General features: G+C 41.1%; 1 protein-coding gene across 1 annotated transcript in view; it reads right to left on the bottom strand.

Annotated features, from left to right (window-relative positions):
- The window catches only part of TTC3 (tetratricopeptide repeat domain 3), a 92,020-nt gene that overhangs the window by 74,714 nt on the left and 499 nt on the right, over positions 1-16,807 (bottom strand). Inside the window, exons 2-8 of the mRNA XM_045585228.1 lie at positions 16,218-16,717; positions 5,335-5,489; positions 4,649-4,691; positions 3,916-4,066; positions 2,708-2,795; positions 1,768-1,821; positions 663-783 (exon numbers count right to left, since the gene is read on the bottom strand). Coding sequence (XP_045441184.1) covers positions 663-783; positions 1,768-1,821; positions 2,708-2,795; positions 3,916-4,066; positions 4,649-4,691; positions 5,335-5,489; positions 16,218-16,717 — 1,112 coding nt within the window. The remainder of the gene's footprint in view (positions 1-662; positions 784-1,767; positions 1,822-2,707; positions 2,796-3,915; positions 4,067-4,648; positions 4,692-5,334; positions 5,490-16,217; positions 16,718-16,807) is intronic.

Genomic DNA, 16,807 nt, shown 5'->3' with positions numbered 1-16,807 from the left:
TACAAAAATCCACATTATTAACTGGTACACCTAGTATATGAGCCTCAGTTGTGATCTTTTTCTGAGTATTATATATAACTAGGGGCCCCATGCACAAATTCGTGCAAGGGGCTTGGCCTTTGCAGCCCCAGCTGCCTCGAGGCTCCACCCACAGATCATTCTGGAAGGTCATTCTGGAGGGTTGTTCTGCCTTCTGGTCTAATGAGCATATTAGCTCTTTATTATATAGGATAACTTGAGTATTATATAGATAACTATGGCATCTATTGGACAAAAAATTTTTAAAGTATTAGTGTTTGAGCATCAACCCATGAACTAAAAGGTCACCAGTTTTATTCTGGTCAGGGCGCATGCCAGGGTTGCAGGCTTGATCGTCAGCAGGAGGCAAGCAGGAGGCAGCCAACCGATGTCTCTCACATCAATGATTCTATCCCTCTCCCTGCCTCTCTAAAATAAATAAAAACATGTTTTTTAAAATTCAATAAAATATATCATAAAAATCATTAAGATAGAAAATACAGATTGAAACTAACTACACGGTTAAAGTTCTTTTATGCAGGCTTTTCCCTTACTCAGAGAAAAAACATTTTTTTAAATCCTAAGAAAAATACACATTTCATTAAAAACTGAGTCAAATAATAATCTAAAGCATTTATACTTACATTCAGTAAAGAAAATACTTAACATAGGCCAACAATTTTCAACTGCTCCTAATTTAGATAGAATTGCTCCATCGCCTGTGTATTTCACCCAATTCAAAGCTTCTTCCATTGCCAATATATTCTGTTTCAAAAAGAGGGATATAGAATGTGATTTCACTATTAATTCTAAATTCACATTGGCATTATATATTTATCTTATATAGTATTTCAGATTCTTAATATAAAACTTTTAACCTCACATTTTCATTAACCTAGAACAGAACTTAGAATAACTGGACCCCAACATACAAGTTAACAGACACCATGGACTGGTGAATGTTACATTTCAGGCCACCTTGGACTACCCTCAGAGCTCAAGATGCTCTGCAATGATTAGAGACCTGACAGATGAAGTCTACAGCCCAGCCTGAGACGCCCTGGGTAGCAGAAGAGTGTAATAATACAAGATGAACCTGGCATCTCAGAGCTCATCTAAATTAGAACTTCCATCCTTGTCTCAAGGTTAAAGGTATAGATTAAGGTTCACCAAAGGGATATGGTTTTTAAATGCTCTGTGGCAAATAGAAGAATAAGAGGTAAACAAGAGGGTGTAGCTGGGCAAATGAGCACGGAATGCAATGACCTTCACAGAACTTTTAATCGTACTTGTGTCTGAAATAACTTCAGAAATTAAACAGTGGAGTTATCAGTGCAGGTGCTAGGCTTAAGAGAAACGTGTAAAAGCTTATGTTACCAATAGCATTAAAAATGGTTTATCATTGTATGTGACAATTATCTAGTAATTATATAGCAAAACATGTTCATTCATACCAAGGACCTAATCGTTTCGTTTGGGAGAACATATGCCAGGTAAATAATCTATTGGGGGAAAAAGAATCAACTTGTAAAAGAGGTTCAAAATTATACTAGGCATAATTTTGGGGGGAAATGAAAATTATGTAAACAGCATAGAATAAGGAGAGTGCTTAAACAAAACATAGAAATTAAAACTAGCAAACACTACACATAAAATGTTGACTATGGAGACCCAGACGTGGGCAACAAGCAGCAAGACAACTGCCATGGACTCAAGTGCTTATGCTGGGTTCCCGTGTTTAACACTTACATTTTCTATTTTATAGCCAATTCTCAGTAAGCCTCCAATAAAGAAGGAATTGTTCTGCAAGAAAAGAGCACAAAACACATTTTTCATCTTTATTCGGCCAATTATGCATGGATTTTCCAGTGAACAACAAAATCCTACATTTTAGGAATATGTAGTAGTCCAATTTCCACAAGCACTTTCATGCTCAATTTACCGCTGAAGGACCCTAAAACAAGAATTCAGAAATAGTCCCATCTTGGGATCTAATGATAAAAAGATTTAGTGTCACTTCTAGATATATGAGTTTTAAAGTTAATGACACCTGTATTTTTTATAAAAATACATTGGGCTGATATAAGTTACTGCAAAGGATTATCAACAGAGAATAAACAGCAAATGCCCTTTCTAAATTTGTTTGCAATCAGAATAATACCAAGAAAAACACTTAGTTAATACTTTCAACAATAAAGAATTTTTAAAAACCCTAGATGGCTCCTCAATCAACTAAAATAAGAAAAATTATTCAATGGCTCTCAATGAAAAACCCTTCAGTGCAGCACAAGGACACTTGCTCAAATCTGACATAATATTACCCAAACAGAAAAATATTGGTGGCAGTGGTCGTGGCAGTGGCGTAATTCTAAGTTAGAAAACGGAACCCCTCACTTTCAGAACCTGGGACAAAAGTTTCTGTGAATCAAGAGAAAACTGTCATTTGTGACAAATTCCAACTTCTATCCTTAGTGACAGAAAGTCTTGGTTCTCAATATGTCCTGTCAGAACCACAACAGCAGCCGTCTGCCTGATCTCTCCCACACACATCACTGGCTCAGGGAAGGCAGCACCAGCTCAGGTTAATCAGGACTGAAGCCCCCAACCATTATAAATTAGTCACGTAGTCTGACACCATATACTTATAATCTTTAACAAGAGGACAACAAAGCCATATTCTACCACTTACCATAACTTTCTTCGCCAAATCCACAATATCTTCCATCAACTCTAGATGTTGCAATTCCTTCAAACTTATCTCAGAAGCATGAAAACTACTTTAAGAATAAATTTTTTTTAAATTAGGTTCTTGTGTATAAGAAGTTATTAAACTTTACACTTTACTGCATATTACTCCTTTAAGTTCTGTTCCTTCGTTCTAAGTAACAATAAGTTTAACGGATAATATATTATACCTTTTCTTTTCTTGTATACAATGCTGATATCTATTTTAAAAATCATATTAATTTTCCTTACACAGTTTCAAATTTATCATCTAATGCTCTTCAGAATTTCATTCATTATATATAACTAGAGGTTCAGTGCATGAAATTTGTGTGTGTGGGGGGGGGTGTCCCTCAACCCAGCCTGCACTCTCTCCAGTCTGGGACCCCTTGAGGGATGTCCAACTGCCTGTTTAGGCCTGATCCCGGTAGAATTGGGCCTAAACAGGCAGTTGGACATTCTTCTCACAATCCAGGCCTGCTGGATCCTAACTGCTCACCTGCCTGCCCATCCTGATTGCCCCTAACTGCTTCTGCTTGCCAGATGATCACTCCCTAACCACTCCCCAGGCATCCTGATTGATGCCTAACTGCTCCCCTGCCAGCCTGATTGCCCTCCCCTGCAGGCCTGGTCACCCCTAACTGCCCTCCCTTGAAGGCCTGGTCACCCCTTATTGCCCTCCCCTACAGGCCTAGTCCCTCCCAACTGCCCTCCCCTACAGGCCTAGTTCCACCCAAATCCTCTCCCCTGCAAGCCTGGGTCCCCCCGCCCCCCCAAAAAAAATGCCCTCCCCTGCAGGCCCCATCACCCAAACTTCCCTTCTCTGCTGGCCTGGTCACCCCTAACTGCCCATTCTTGCAGGCCTGGTCCCTCCCAACTGTCCTCCCCTGCTGACCATCTGGAAGTGGCTATCTTGTGTCCACATGGGGGCAGCCATATTGTGTATTGGAGTGATGGCCAATTTGCATATTACTCTTTTATTAGATAGAATGTTATCATGATTATTCATTCACATCCAAATCCCAAGTACCAACTTTTCCCACTCTACTAAACAAGAATACAGCTGAACAAGTATATAAGCATGAGACCTATCCTTCCACTGTACTTGGCATTCCTCAGTACTGGGCATGTGTTTACCACTGTTTATACAAAATGAATAACGTAGTAACTTACTTGGCCTCCACACAGGGATACAGCCGTGATATTATGGAACTGTGTTGATGTTGAAACAGAAGTGGCCAGAAGATGTGAATTTTAATGGCATCACAGTAATCTCGCAGGACAGAAACTGGTTTAGTACACCACATATTGCAGATGTCGAATTCTTAATTTAAAAATTGTTTAAATTAATATTTAGTGCCTTGTTTTAGAATCAATCACAGTGTTAATAGGAAAAAGCAAAAACAGATTATGGGAAAGTAAGAAATGAATGGATAAAATATTTCAACCTGTTAGATATTAAGAATATTCAAGTGAGCTAAAACTCTCTTTTAAAAAAGGTTTTGGCTTCTAGTGAAATAGAATACTAATAAGAATTTATCTTTAGCCCTAGTTGGTTTGACTCAGTGGATAGAACATCAGCCTGAGGATTGAAGGGTCCCAGGTTTGGTTCCAGTCAAAAGTACATGCCTGGGTTGTGGGCTCAATCCCCAGTAGGGGGTGTGCAGAAGGCATCCAATCAATGATTCTCATCATTGATGTTTCTCTCTCTCTCTCTCCCTATTCCTTCCTCTCTAAAATCAATTATAAAATAAATAAATAAATAAATAAATAAATAAATGCTCTTGAGCAAAATATGTTACTCTAAAAAAAACACAATTTTAAGAGCTATTTAAGTCTGTTATATTAATGTGAAAGGATGGACTTCATGTTTAACAAATTATAGTTAAAATACCAGTGTACTTACCCAAGTTTCTCTCACTTTCGGCGTGATCTTTATACTGCCTACCCTAAAAAAAACAAAACACACAGACACACACACACACACAGACACAGACACACACACACACACACACACAAAACACAGACAAAAAAACAACAACACATTTGATTGATGTCTGATAAGATGCAAAAGCATGGTTCTTGACTTTTAAAGATTACTAGCACTGAACTAAAAAACGTTCAGTGCACATTTATTTATACTCTTGGAATGCAGCATCTTCAACCAACACGTCGCTAGGCCTTCCCGGTGTCTCCCTGAGAGCTCTGTAGCTCGGGCAGAAGCCCCCTCCCTCACTCATGTCTGACACTGCACCTTCTTGCTGCTGAGGCGCTGCTTTCCTTTTCCTTCTGAAATCACCTCTTCTAAAGCCTGGGTAGCTCTTCGTAAAAACTCATGTAGCACAAAACACCGATACTCAGATAGCTCTAAGTCAAACATCTTTAAGAGGTAAATCCCCAAAATTCTCATCACAAGAAAACAATTGTAACTATGTGTTGATGGATGTTAGCTCGGTGATTTCACATATCTCAAATCATGCAGTACACCTGAAATCATGTTATATGTCAATTATACTCGATTTTTAAAAACCTTATAGTAAATCCTTTAAGAAAACATAATATGAAAAACAAAAAGTTAACTAATCTACTCACCACCACATTACAGTAGAGTTGAGTCACACGAACATAATCATTGGGAATAAATTCAGAAGTATAGACAGTATCGCTCACATACGGGCAATCGTCTAGCCACGCATAATCAGCTGTGGTGCACTCTCCCAGGGCCAAAATGTCCATGGCGCAGCGTCCTAAGGAGATAACACAAACCCAAGTCGGTGACTAAATCCCTCAATATATGAGAGCAGTCTGCCTGGCTTCTAGGACATTTTAGAAAAACACCTGAACTTATGCCCCAAGGAAGTAACTCCAATAAGAAAGAACACTGAGCTCTATGAGAGATTCTTGTCCTTATTCTGCAATTCCTTCCACAACTGTCTTCAGATATCAGTTTAATCTATTTCTTTTCCTCAAATTCCAAGTCACCAACCTCTACTCTGAATTTATCTGCTTACATATCTCCTTCAGAAGGAGGGTAATTATGGGCACCTTATTCATCTTTTATGTGCCGAGCACATGGAAGCCCTCAAACAAGCCATCTTCCCACTGTTGTCCTTTTACACTGTCTACTATTACTGCATCCTGTGAAAATCATCATTTCACAGTCCCACACTGCTACACTCTCACCCTTCTGGCCAGAGCTAACCCCTGACTCCACAGAAAACACTTCATTGCAGCTGCTCAGATTGTCCTATGCATCCCTCCATGCGTTTATGTCTTGGGCAAAGGCGCACAGCCAAGTGGTATAGAGAGAGTCTATCAGTCTCTTCATCCCCACAGCCACATCCAGACCTTCCCTCTCCAGAGCTTCCTAACCATCAGTGCTCCAACACTTACAACTACAACAGTCAGCTCTGCTAGATTGCAAAGGTGGGCAAAAACCCTCATGTTAACACCCATGTTTTAAAAATAACTATTTCAATGGGGAAAAGGAAATTAGGACTTTCCTTTTCAAATTAAGGTTTTTTTTTCTCCTGAAGAAAGCTCAGTAAGATTTAAAGCTTTCGAAGAAAAGCTGCACAACCTAAACATCATTGAAAAATGCCACATTTATTACTTCTAACTCTAGCCCAAGTAATGGCTTTCTTTTCCTATCATCAGCGCCATTTTTTACACCTTTCTGCTTCCCCACTATTATCTCACTATTGCTAAAACAAACCAACTTTCTGTTTTCCTAGGCGAGACCACTATCAGGTCTTGAAACACAAATCATTTCTTTAATTCTTCTTATTACGTCCAATTTGCTGTATGAAAAGACCTCACAATCTCAGAAGCGAAGAACAACAATCTTCCTAGCAAACTGTGTACTATTTGTCACGTTATTTCAAGCATGTCACATGCATCCCCTCAATCCTCAAAGCACGTCTTCTGAGTTCCATTACCATCACCCACTGTTCGGATGAGAAACATTCCCGGTGAGATTAAGTAATGTGCTCAAGGTCACCAGACGAGGAAGGATTCAAACCTAGGCCCTCTGATTCCATAGCCTCTCCTCTCAAACACTACACTGTACCACATACACTTCTCCTTGTCATTGCCAGCTAGGTACCTCCTGCTTGTCATGTTTAAGAACACTGACAGAAGTTCAGTGTTCCCCTCTCCTGCAAATTCCATCATACAGACACACCAAGGCCCATGCAGATGACCCTTCAAGACCTCGCCTTGAAGTTTACCTACCTTCTCAGCTAAGATGAACTGCACTGCCCACCTCCCCGAAGCGCCTCCTTCCCAAGGTCACACTCACACTCAGATCACTGCCCAGATCTAACCGGTTTCTAAATCTAACTCTCATTAGCTCCTCTGAGAACCACCAAGAGTCATTACAGCTCGTCTCCCCTTCCAATACAGTCATTAATGACCTTCTACAACAGATTGATTCTATATAATGTCTGGACCCTGACCTATTCTAGGTCAGTGGTCGGCAAACTGCGGTTCACAAGCCTCGGTTTGCCACTCTGTTGACTAATAAGTTTGCTGACCGCTGTGTAAGGCATTACCCTCACCCAGAAGTTTTGACTTCAGGTTAAAGACATTAGTACATTATTAAAATGTTTTTTAAGCCGAAACTAGTTTGGCTCAGTGGATAGAGCATCGGCCTGCGGACTGAAAGGTCCCAGGTTCGATTCCAGTCAGAGGCATGTACCTTGGTTGCAGGCGCATCCCCAGTGGGGGGTGTGCAAGAGGCAGCTGATCGATGATTCTCTCTCATCGATGTTTCTAACTCTCTATCCCTCTCTCTTCCTCTCTGTAAAATATCAATTTTTTTTGTTTTGTTTTTTAAGTGTTTTTCCCTAAGGCAGTGGTTGGCAAACTCATTAGTTGACAGAGCAGTAAACCGAGGCTCTCAAGCTGCATGTGGCTTGCGAGCCACAGTTTGCCGACTGCTGTTCTAGGTCAACAATATTGTGAGTTTAGCATTTAACTCCAAAAATGAACACTGACTTGAAAAAAATAAAAAGACATTTGGCACCCAAAGTGGCCATATAATACGGAACCTACGCTATCCTGGGAAATATATACACTTTAAACTCATTTGTTTTACAAACGTTTTGTGTGTGTAAATACAGAAAGCCAAAACTGTTACGGCCCACATTCACTGTCATGGCATCAATTACAATACAATTAATCGGCTCACATCCGCAGACTGAGCCACTGTGACATCTCAGCCTGCAGATCTCACCAATACCACACCCCACACCAACTATACTGTACTTACACCACTGGTTTAATTTTAATTTTCTATTTTGTTTTAACCAGAAAGGCGATATGGCATAGTTGTTAAGAGCATGGACTCTGGAACCGGACTGCATGGGCCTGAACCCTGGCTCTCCCATTTCCTCAGTGTGATCTTGGGCAAGTAACTTAACCTGTGTTTGTTTCCTCACACATCAAATGCAGATAGTACTACTACCTACCTGATTGACCAGTTAATAAATTGTAAGTGCTTAGAAGAGTATTTCAGCATATAGTGACTGCTATAAATATCAATTTATCAGTAACATTAATACTAGGCGAGTATTTTTTCTTACACATTGTTTGGATGCTTCCACTAAATGGTCTCCCTTAACTGCTAAGTCCAAAGAGCACTTTCCAGCTTACAACTTACTTGGCGCTGTAGACCACCTCCTTTTCAGAACTCTTCATCTGGACTCCAAAGACCTTCTTCTGGTTCTCCTATTCTTCTGGCTGCGCTTCCTCAGTCTCCATGGGCTCTTCTTCTCCATCCCTGCCACCCAAATGCCAACTCTCTTCTCTTTCACACTTACTCTCTCCTTGGGTGAGCTTATCCACCACACCCATGGCTTCACACAGCACTTTCTGAACTTCCATCATTTGCATAGCTTCACCATGATTTTTGCCTTTTCCACATCACATGTATTTTTATTTACTTGATATTTCTTTTATTGGTCTCGCTTGGCCTAATTGATAATATCCATGATGTCATAGGTTTGGTGTACAATGTATGCTTTCATACACATTAAATTCCTAACTATTCAAAAAATTGTGTTTGTTTAGAACCAGTTTCGGTTATCTCATACTACACAACAGCAGAATGCTCAAGACTCTCAAAGCTCTCCAGACTGGGTTGTATCTTATGATTCTAGAACCTGTCAACTGCTACTTGATTTAACTTAAATGTCCCACAAGCCTCTCTCAGATTCAGGAGAAACATCATTTTCCTCAAAAACTAAGGAAACCAAGTTCTTTCCTCTTCATGTATATCATCAGTTAATTGCTCTACATGCCACCTGTTTATCCAGACCAGAAACCTCGGGGTCAATCTAGACTCCCCCGTTTCTTTCAACATTTCTATCCAACTGACCACGAGGTCTTGTCACTACTACTCCCCTAAGAAATCTAAAATTAGCGCACACACACCTCTTCATGCCCAGGGCTGCTGCCAAAATTGTAGCTTCATCTTACTTCTCTGAACTGATTTAGCAAGCAAGTCTCCTAACTGGTGACATGCCTTCCATCTTGGCATCCGGTAAAACTCCGATCATAATACATTCAACAGCTTCTCTTCATCTTCAGAATAAAGTCCAAACTCCCTAATGTTAGCATAGAATGTCTTCTGTGATCCTGTTCCTGCTTTTGTCTCCAGTCACTGCATGGCACTCAACTTACAAGTCAATCATACTCAGCAACTACCTGCATTCCCAAACAAACCTCCTGCTGCCCACTTGAAGCCTACCAGTCCTTATTACTAGATTCCAGGAGGCATTTCCGATCTTCTTGCTCCCACCAAGCTTACTGCTGTACTTCTTCTCTAGAAGCCCGGAGCACCCAGCCCATATCCTTTGAGAGCTGTTTTCACAGTTGGGTCATCACAGATTTATCTCTGTAGGTTCATTCTGGGTCCAGAGGGCAAACTGTCTTACCCATCTTCATTCCCTAGCTCAGTGTTTCCCAAATTTTTATTCACATTCCCCAAGGTAGAAAACTTTGCAAAATCACCTGCCACCTGTACTGATATTTAATATTTTCCTTTAGAATAACTTCAATGTAAACATATTTTAATAGAAAATTTGATATTACCAAGAAATCTTATGTTTGGTATGACAATATTTTTCTAGTACAAACTAAAATATTTGAGTAATATTAAATATTAAAGAATTGACTTCCTGACTATCACTTCCAAAAAAGTGGGCCCTAGATTTTATTATTTTTTAAATTTTTTTTTTCTGAGTTCATAGAAATAGGGAATATTCAAAGCCATCCCTACCCTGAAAAAAACACCCTACAAAACCAACCAAACAAACCCTCTGCTAGAACTAAACCTGGCAGTCAAGAGCTATACATAGTAATGCCAAGAACAGTAGCTGGATCGGGAGTTGGATCAGGACACTGAGCTCTGGACCAGAAACAAAGTGAGGGAACTGAAACGTGGTCCCACCAAAACTCGTTGACTCCAGTCAAAGCTGATATGTAAATCCTATCAGAAGGAAAGCACCCCCCAACCAGATTCTTAAGAGTCCCTGAGAAAGATCAGATAGGAGTTCATAATTGAAGATCACTAAATGCAGAAGGTTACAGTCCACCATGAGGGAACACAATAGAAGAAAAAGAAAAAGAAAAAAAAAGCAACAAATTTAGACCTAAGTATATCAGACATTGGGATTGCCAATATAGTCTATATAGAATGTGAAGGGATTTAAAAAAATTGAACAAGAAACATTAGACCAAAAAAACAACAAAAAACAAAAAAACTGGGTATATCTTAAAAGAAGTAAAACTTTTAGAAATTTAAGATATAGTTGTTAAAAGTAAGAAGAAAAAAATGGATGGGTTAAAGAGAAGATTAGGCACAGTTGAAGAAAAAAGTAATGATCTAGAAGATATGCCTGATGAGATTATCCACCACTATATATTCTGGAAAAAAGACAAGGAAATAAAAATATGAAAGGTAAAAATTAAAAACTATTTAGAAAGCAAAACTTAAAAAAAATAATAAATTAAAAAAAATATGAAAGATAAAAAATAAGCAATCTGCATACAGTCTAATACATATATATTCCATTAAATTTCCAGAAAGAAATAGGTAAATCCAAAGAGAGACAAAATTTAAAGAACACATGCCTCAGAATCTTCTACATCCCATGAAAGACAAAATTCAGAATCAGAAAACATGGGTATATAAAAGATGACAAATTAAAAAGTAATCTCCATCTAGACTTAGAAATAAAAGGTCACAACATCAAAGACAGAAAATCCAAAGTAGCCAAAAGAAAAAGAATACTTTCTTCAAAGCTTAATGAGTAAAACTGGCAGCAGACCTTGCATGTAAAACATCTTCACTATGCAGACAGAAAATAAACTATCAACCTAGAAGTGTATATGCCTCAAAATTATCTCTCAGGAACAAGGGTAAAGTAATTTTAGATGAAAAAAAAAAAAATGGATTTAACCAAGATATCCCAGAGTTGACACCAAGAGATTGAACTAACTTCTTAGAAAATACCAAAGACATGGTCTCGGTGAATAAAAAGAGAAATCCAGAACTATGTTCTTTATAAGAGAGACATAAAAAATGAAGATTTTTTTTAAGTGACAGTAAAACAAAGAGGAAAAGAATAATTCTGTGAATTATTACCAAAAGAAAGGTGGGATAGACAAAACATTAGACATGAAGAGGATCACAACGTATTTCCACTAGAAAAATAAGCTTCCAATAAACCTAGATCTAAAAGCTTGCCAGCATATTAAGACAAGAAAAATAAGTAAAAGGGAAAAAAAACTAAAAGAACCCAAGGAGTTATTATTTGTAAATAATATCAATATAATTATCCACATAGAAACACAAAATTACAGAAAATATTAGAAATAGTTTATCAAATGGATGACTAAAGATCAATATTTTAAAATCCATTAAATTTCCATTTACCAACAATAAACAGAAAACAGAATCTTAAAAAAACAACAGTTTATAGTAGCAAAACCCCTAATAGAAACATCGAAACATTTAAAAACTGTTAGATGTATATGGAGAAAATTACAAAACACCATTAAAAGACATTTAAAACATAAATACATAGAAATACCACATTCTCAGACAGGAAGGTTTCAATTCTCCAAACTTAATTCCAATTCATTCCCAAAGAATTTTTCATGTCACATACAAACTGATTCTTAGAACAAGAACAAAGATCCAACAGCTGAGACTCAAGTACCCCCTTCCCCCAATTATAAAGATTTCTGGTTAAACCATAGCATTAAAAATTAAGATAGTGGTATCAACACAGAGATAGACAAGTGGACAAGTGGCACAGAAAGCTTAGCCAGAAACAAAGCCATGCATGTAGTGAGTAAACATGAAAAAAAGGGGTTCAGGGTATCACTGGTGAACAGACAATCGCTTCAATAGATGATCAGAGGACAATTGGAGCCACATGGGGGCGAGAAGGGTGGAATGAGCATCACTACCTCACACCACACACATTAGTCAGTACAGGATGGATCATGAAGTTAAATGTGAGAGGCATCGTTTTAAAACTTCTAAAAAGGAACCCAGGAGTTCCTCTACACGCCCGGGGCTACGGAAAGTTTCCAATTAGACTACATTAAAATTAAGAACTTCTGTTCACCAAAGCAAAAACATCAAGAGTTAAAAAATAGGTCACAGAAGGTATTTACAGTGCATATAATCAATAAAGGATCGAAGTTACAGTTTATTAGTTTTAAAAGTCAACCCAATAGAAAATGAGTAAAAAATATGCCAAGTATTTCACAAAAGGAAAACAGAGGTTTGTAAACATGAAAAGAAAATTCATTAATAATCAAAGAAATACAAATTAAAACCATAATGATACATCCCTTCATCCCATTTGATTGGCAAATATTAAGAAGACCGATGGTAACAATTGTTGCGGAGGATATAGATCCATCAGAACTCTTACACACTGCTAAGCAAAGTATATGATTTGACAAACTGCTGGCCAAAGCATAAGGTAGCACAGCCACTTCAGAAAACAATTTGGTATCACCTTGTAAAGTCCAATATTCATGACCCACAACCCACAATTCACTTCTACCAGATAGCTTATCACTTTTTACTCACAAACCATCAAAATGCTTTTAAAAATTACATACTCTTCATAGTTTAAGAAGACAATGAAAATATTTTGCCTAAACTTAACTGCAAAGGATAAATTTTTGGAGTATCAGTGACATTTTAGAATTAAAGGGACATCACTGGTTTAAATTGTTATAATTAATGCAGCAGAGTTAATAAAAATACTAACTATATACAGCGACAATTACACATAAAAAGTTGTTTTTTTGGAATGCAGCTCTTAAGGAGATGGAAAGTGCCTGCATTGAAAGAGGCTTTCCCTAACACTAAACACTGTATTTTAAATTATCCTTTTTTTCCCCCCTGGTGGAACTTTCCCACTTGGGGTAATGCCCTAGGCAGATTCCATGTGGGTGAGTGGTATTGTGAAAAGGGGGGAAACTAGAATCAGAAGGAGGCCACTGTGATAAGCCTTAGGCATTACCAAGTTCAGGAGAGTCCATATGAAATTTGACCTAGAAGTTGATTCATAAACATCACGTGTGTCCAAATCCTCCCTAGAAAATCATCATCATTCCCTGGGGAGCATATACCGGTACCCAGTGTGAAAATTAGAAAAATTCTTGCAACTGTGTACTATATAGAATATACGTACAAGAACCTTCATTAATAGAAAACCTAAAAGCAAAATGCCCATTAACAGAAGAATGAATATACTGTGTTACATTCACCCACGGAATATTACACAGCAAAGAAAATTGGTCATTTAAATCTGTACTTGGTTTTGAGAGAAATAAGCAAGCCCAAGAAAACTGTATCCAATATTCTTTTTTTTTTTTAACTCAAAAACAACCAATACCATACCCTGTTGAGAGATGTATACATCTCTGATAAAATTATTTTTTAAGAAGCAATGAATGACACAATTCAGAAGTCACTGTGGAGGTGAGCACATTCAATACAGGTTATTTTGTGTGTGTTTTTGGAATAGTGGTAGATTAATAGGTGTTCATTTTATTATTTTGCTTCACAACCTAAATAAATTATATATATCCTGAATGTATTAAATATGACATTAAATAAAGAAAATAAAGGTTTTTAAAAACAATTCATATAAAAAAAAGTAATTAAATCACCTCACCTGCCACTAGAGAGGTACAAGATGGAAATTATTAGCTTTATATCAACCATAGGAACTGACATACCTTAGGTACAGAGTAAATGTTTATTGCAATTAATCTTATGAGGACAAATTAGATGAAGACTGAGCCAGTTAGCTGCTCGAGATAAACCCGGCTAGAGCAGAAGCCAAATTTAGCCGCAAGCTCAAGTTATAAGGTAGCTGGTCATTAAAGAGAAGGCAAAAATGTAAAAGTTAGCAAAGCAATGATGTGCGAAAATGAGCATCCTCACTCAATACCAGTGAGAGTCACAATTAGAACCACCATTTTGAGAGATTCTGTGATTTTTGGTTAAGCTGAAGATGCACATATCACTACTATCCAGCAAAGGACTGGGTGTATTTCCCGGAGAAATTTCCAGATGTGTGCACAAGCATAGAAGTACAAAGCTGTTTATTGTGGGTTTGCTTTTAGGGTAAAAAACCAGAAACCACCTCAAAAGTCCATCACCAGAGAAATGGATAAATAATGGTATATTCATACAATGGTTTTGCATACCAGCAATTAAAATGAACGAAAGATAGCTCAAATTTCCAATTTGTTTATAAATATCAAAAGGTAATGCTGATTGATAAAAAAGCAAGTTGCAAAAAGATACATATTTTTCATACCATTGAAGTTTAAAAACACACTATATTATTGCTTATGGATTCACCGTGATCCAAGTATACTATAGTAAAATATGCAAAGGAATGATGTTCACAAACCTAAACACAGAAGGAAGGAGAGGAAATGAAACCATCTCCAATACCTCCAATTTTATTTATTAAAAAAAAAACCCACGGATCTAAAGTAAATTTTTTACATCTGTAAATCTGAGTCATGGATTGGTTAGACCCCCCTTAGTATTGCATATATGAAATATACCATAAGTTAAAAAGAAAGAAAAAAAAAAGGAAAATTAGGCAAGAATAAGACAATCGAGCAAATGAACACCAAAACGCAGCCCTTGAGCGGAGAGCAGGAACCTTTGCACAAGAGTAGTTGGGTCCCTAATGGGTTTTTAAGTTTCTTTCCCTGCATATCCTTATACCTAATTAATAAATGCCATTTCCCTTAAAATAAAAATGCAAATTTCTTGTAATAAAAAAAAAAGACCTAGCTAGAGCTGTAACAATGAGAAAACTGCTCCCAGAGGAGGAGGAGGAGGAGGAGGAAAATCTTAAAAGTTGGGCAGAAAGAAGAGAGAGGATTTCTGTGAACGCCATAAAACACTGCGTGGACCGTTAAGCATTATGGAGAATGCCAGGGTAGGCTAAAATGTTATTGGTTTTGCAAATATTGGAAAAAGTCTGCAATCTGACTTTGTTTTGTTTTGTTTTGTTTTTTTGGGGGGGGGAGTAGGGCGCCTCTGGAAAAGGCACCCACGCCTCCGCTCAGTTTGGGTCGCTGGCCCCCCTCCTGCAGGGGCTGGCTCCACGCAGGCGATGGCGTCAGCACCGCGCCGCAGCTGGCCAGACCGCTCAGCCCCCCTCCCCACTGGCCTCGGGGGGCGGAGGATGCTCCGCGGTGGCGTCAGAGAGGGGAGGGCTCCGGGCTCAGCCCCCCTCCCCAGGCCCCCTCCACGGGGACGGGAGGGGCCGGCCCGGACAGAAAAACAGGTGTCGCAGACACAGGAGGCACTAGACGCGGAGGACGAGGCGTGCACGAACGTTCCCGAACACCCGCACACGGACCACGCACTCCATGGGACCCAGGCGCACACGAGACACACGAGAACGCACCCCGGGCGAGGGGTGCTGCAGGCCGAGGGGGGTCGCCACCGCAAGAAGCGCGGTCACGCGCGCAGGGGACGCGCACCCCCCCCCGGGAGGCAGTGACACAAAGCGGGGTCACCCCACCGGCCGGGGGCGCCACGCGGTCCCTGGGAAGAGCTCGCCCGCCACCCACCGAAGGGCTGGAGGCGCCCCAGGGGCGCGTGCCTGCGCGCGCCGGCCGGAGGGCCCCTGGCCCAGCAGCGGGGCCGCCCTCCGGACGAGGGGGCGCGGGCGGCCGGGGATGCGCACACAAAGGGCTGCTCCTCCCCTCACACAAACACCCCGGGGCGGAGGGGGGGACGCCAGACAAAAGGGACGCACCCACAGGGGCCGGCCGAGGCGGCCACACCCCCAGCGCACCCGCGCCCCAGCAGCCCACGCACCCCATCCTCCCCCGCGCCCCATCCTCCCGCGCAGACACGACGCCGCGGGCACCTCGGCGAGCGGCGCGCGCGCACCCACACTCACCACACACCCACGGCGATGCGTAGCGGGCATCGCGGCCGCTCTGCGACACGGAGAGACATCCGGCGGCCTTGCCGCGCCCCGCGTGCCGGGACCGCCGACTGCCAGTCTCGAAGGAGGGCCGCCGCCGCAGCCGCTGCCGCCTGCGGCCCTCCACGTCAGCCAGGAGCGGCAGCTGGCAGCAGCACGGGCGGCTGAACATCACGTGGGCAGCGCTGCACATGCGCGGCCGCCACACCACGCCCCCTCCTCCGCGGCGGCGGCGAGCGTGCGATCCCGCGGGACCCCGCGCTCGCGAGGCCCGGCCGGCCCAGCTCGCGCCGCGCCTGCGCCCGGGCGGGGGGCGCCGTCGCCCCTGGGCTCCTCGCTCGGCTTCTCCTCTCTCGCCTCTGCGACGGCCGGGCCGGCGCTTGCGCAGGAGACTCCTCGCCGAGAGGCCCAGCTGCTGGGAGGGGCCCAAGTGGGCGCCCGAAGGAGTCCAAGTCGAGGACCCCCTTGGCCCCTCGTACGTGAGACAGTCGCTGGCCTTCCCGCCGCTCCCTCCGAGGCGGGCGCTCGGACCCGGGCGCCGCGGCCCAGGCCCGGGGAGGCCG

Source organism: Pipistrellus kuhlii, unplaced genomic scaffold, assembly GCF_014108245.1.
Source record: "Pipistrellus kuhlii isolate mPipKuh1 unplaced genomic scaffold, mPipKuh1.p scaffold_m20_p_2, whole genome shotgun sequence".
In the NCBI taxonomy this organism is placed as follows: Eukaryota; Metazoa; Chordata; class Mammalia; order Chiroptera; family Vespertilionidae; genus Pipistrellus; species Pipistrellus kuhlii.
This window is presented reverse-complemented; position numbering and strand designations above follow the sequence as displayed.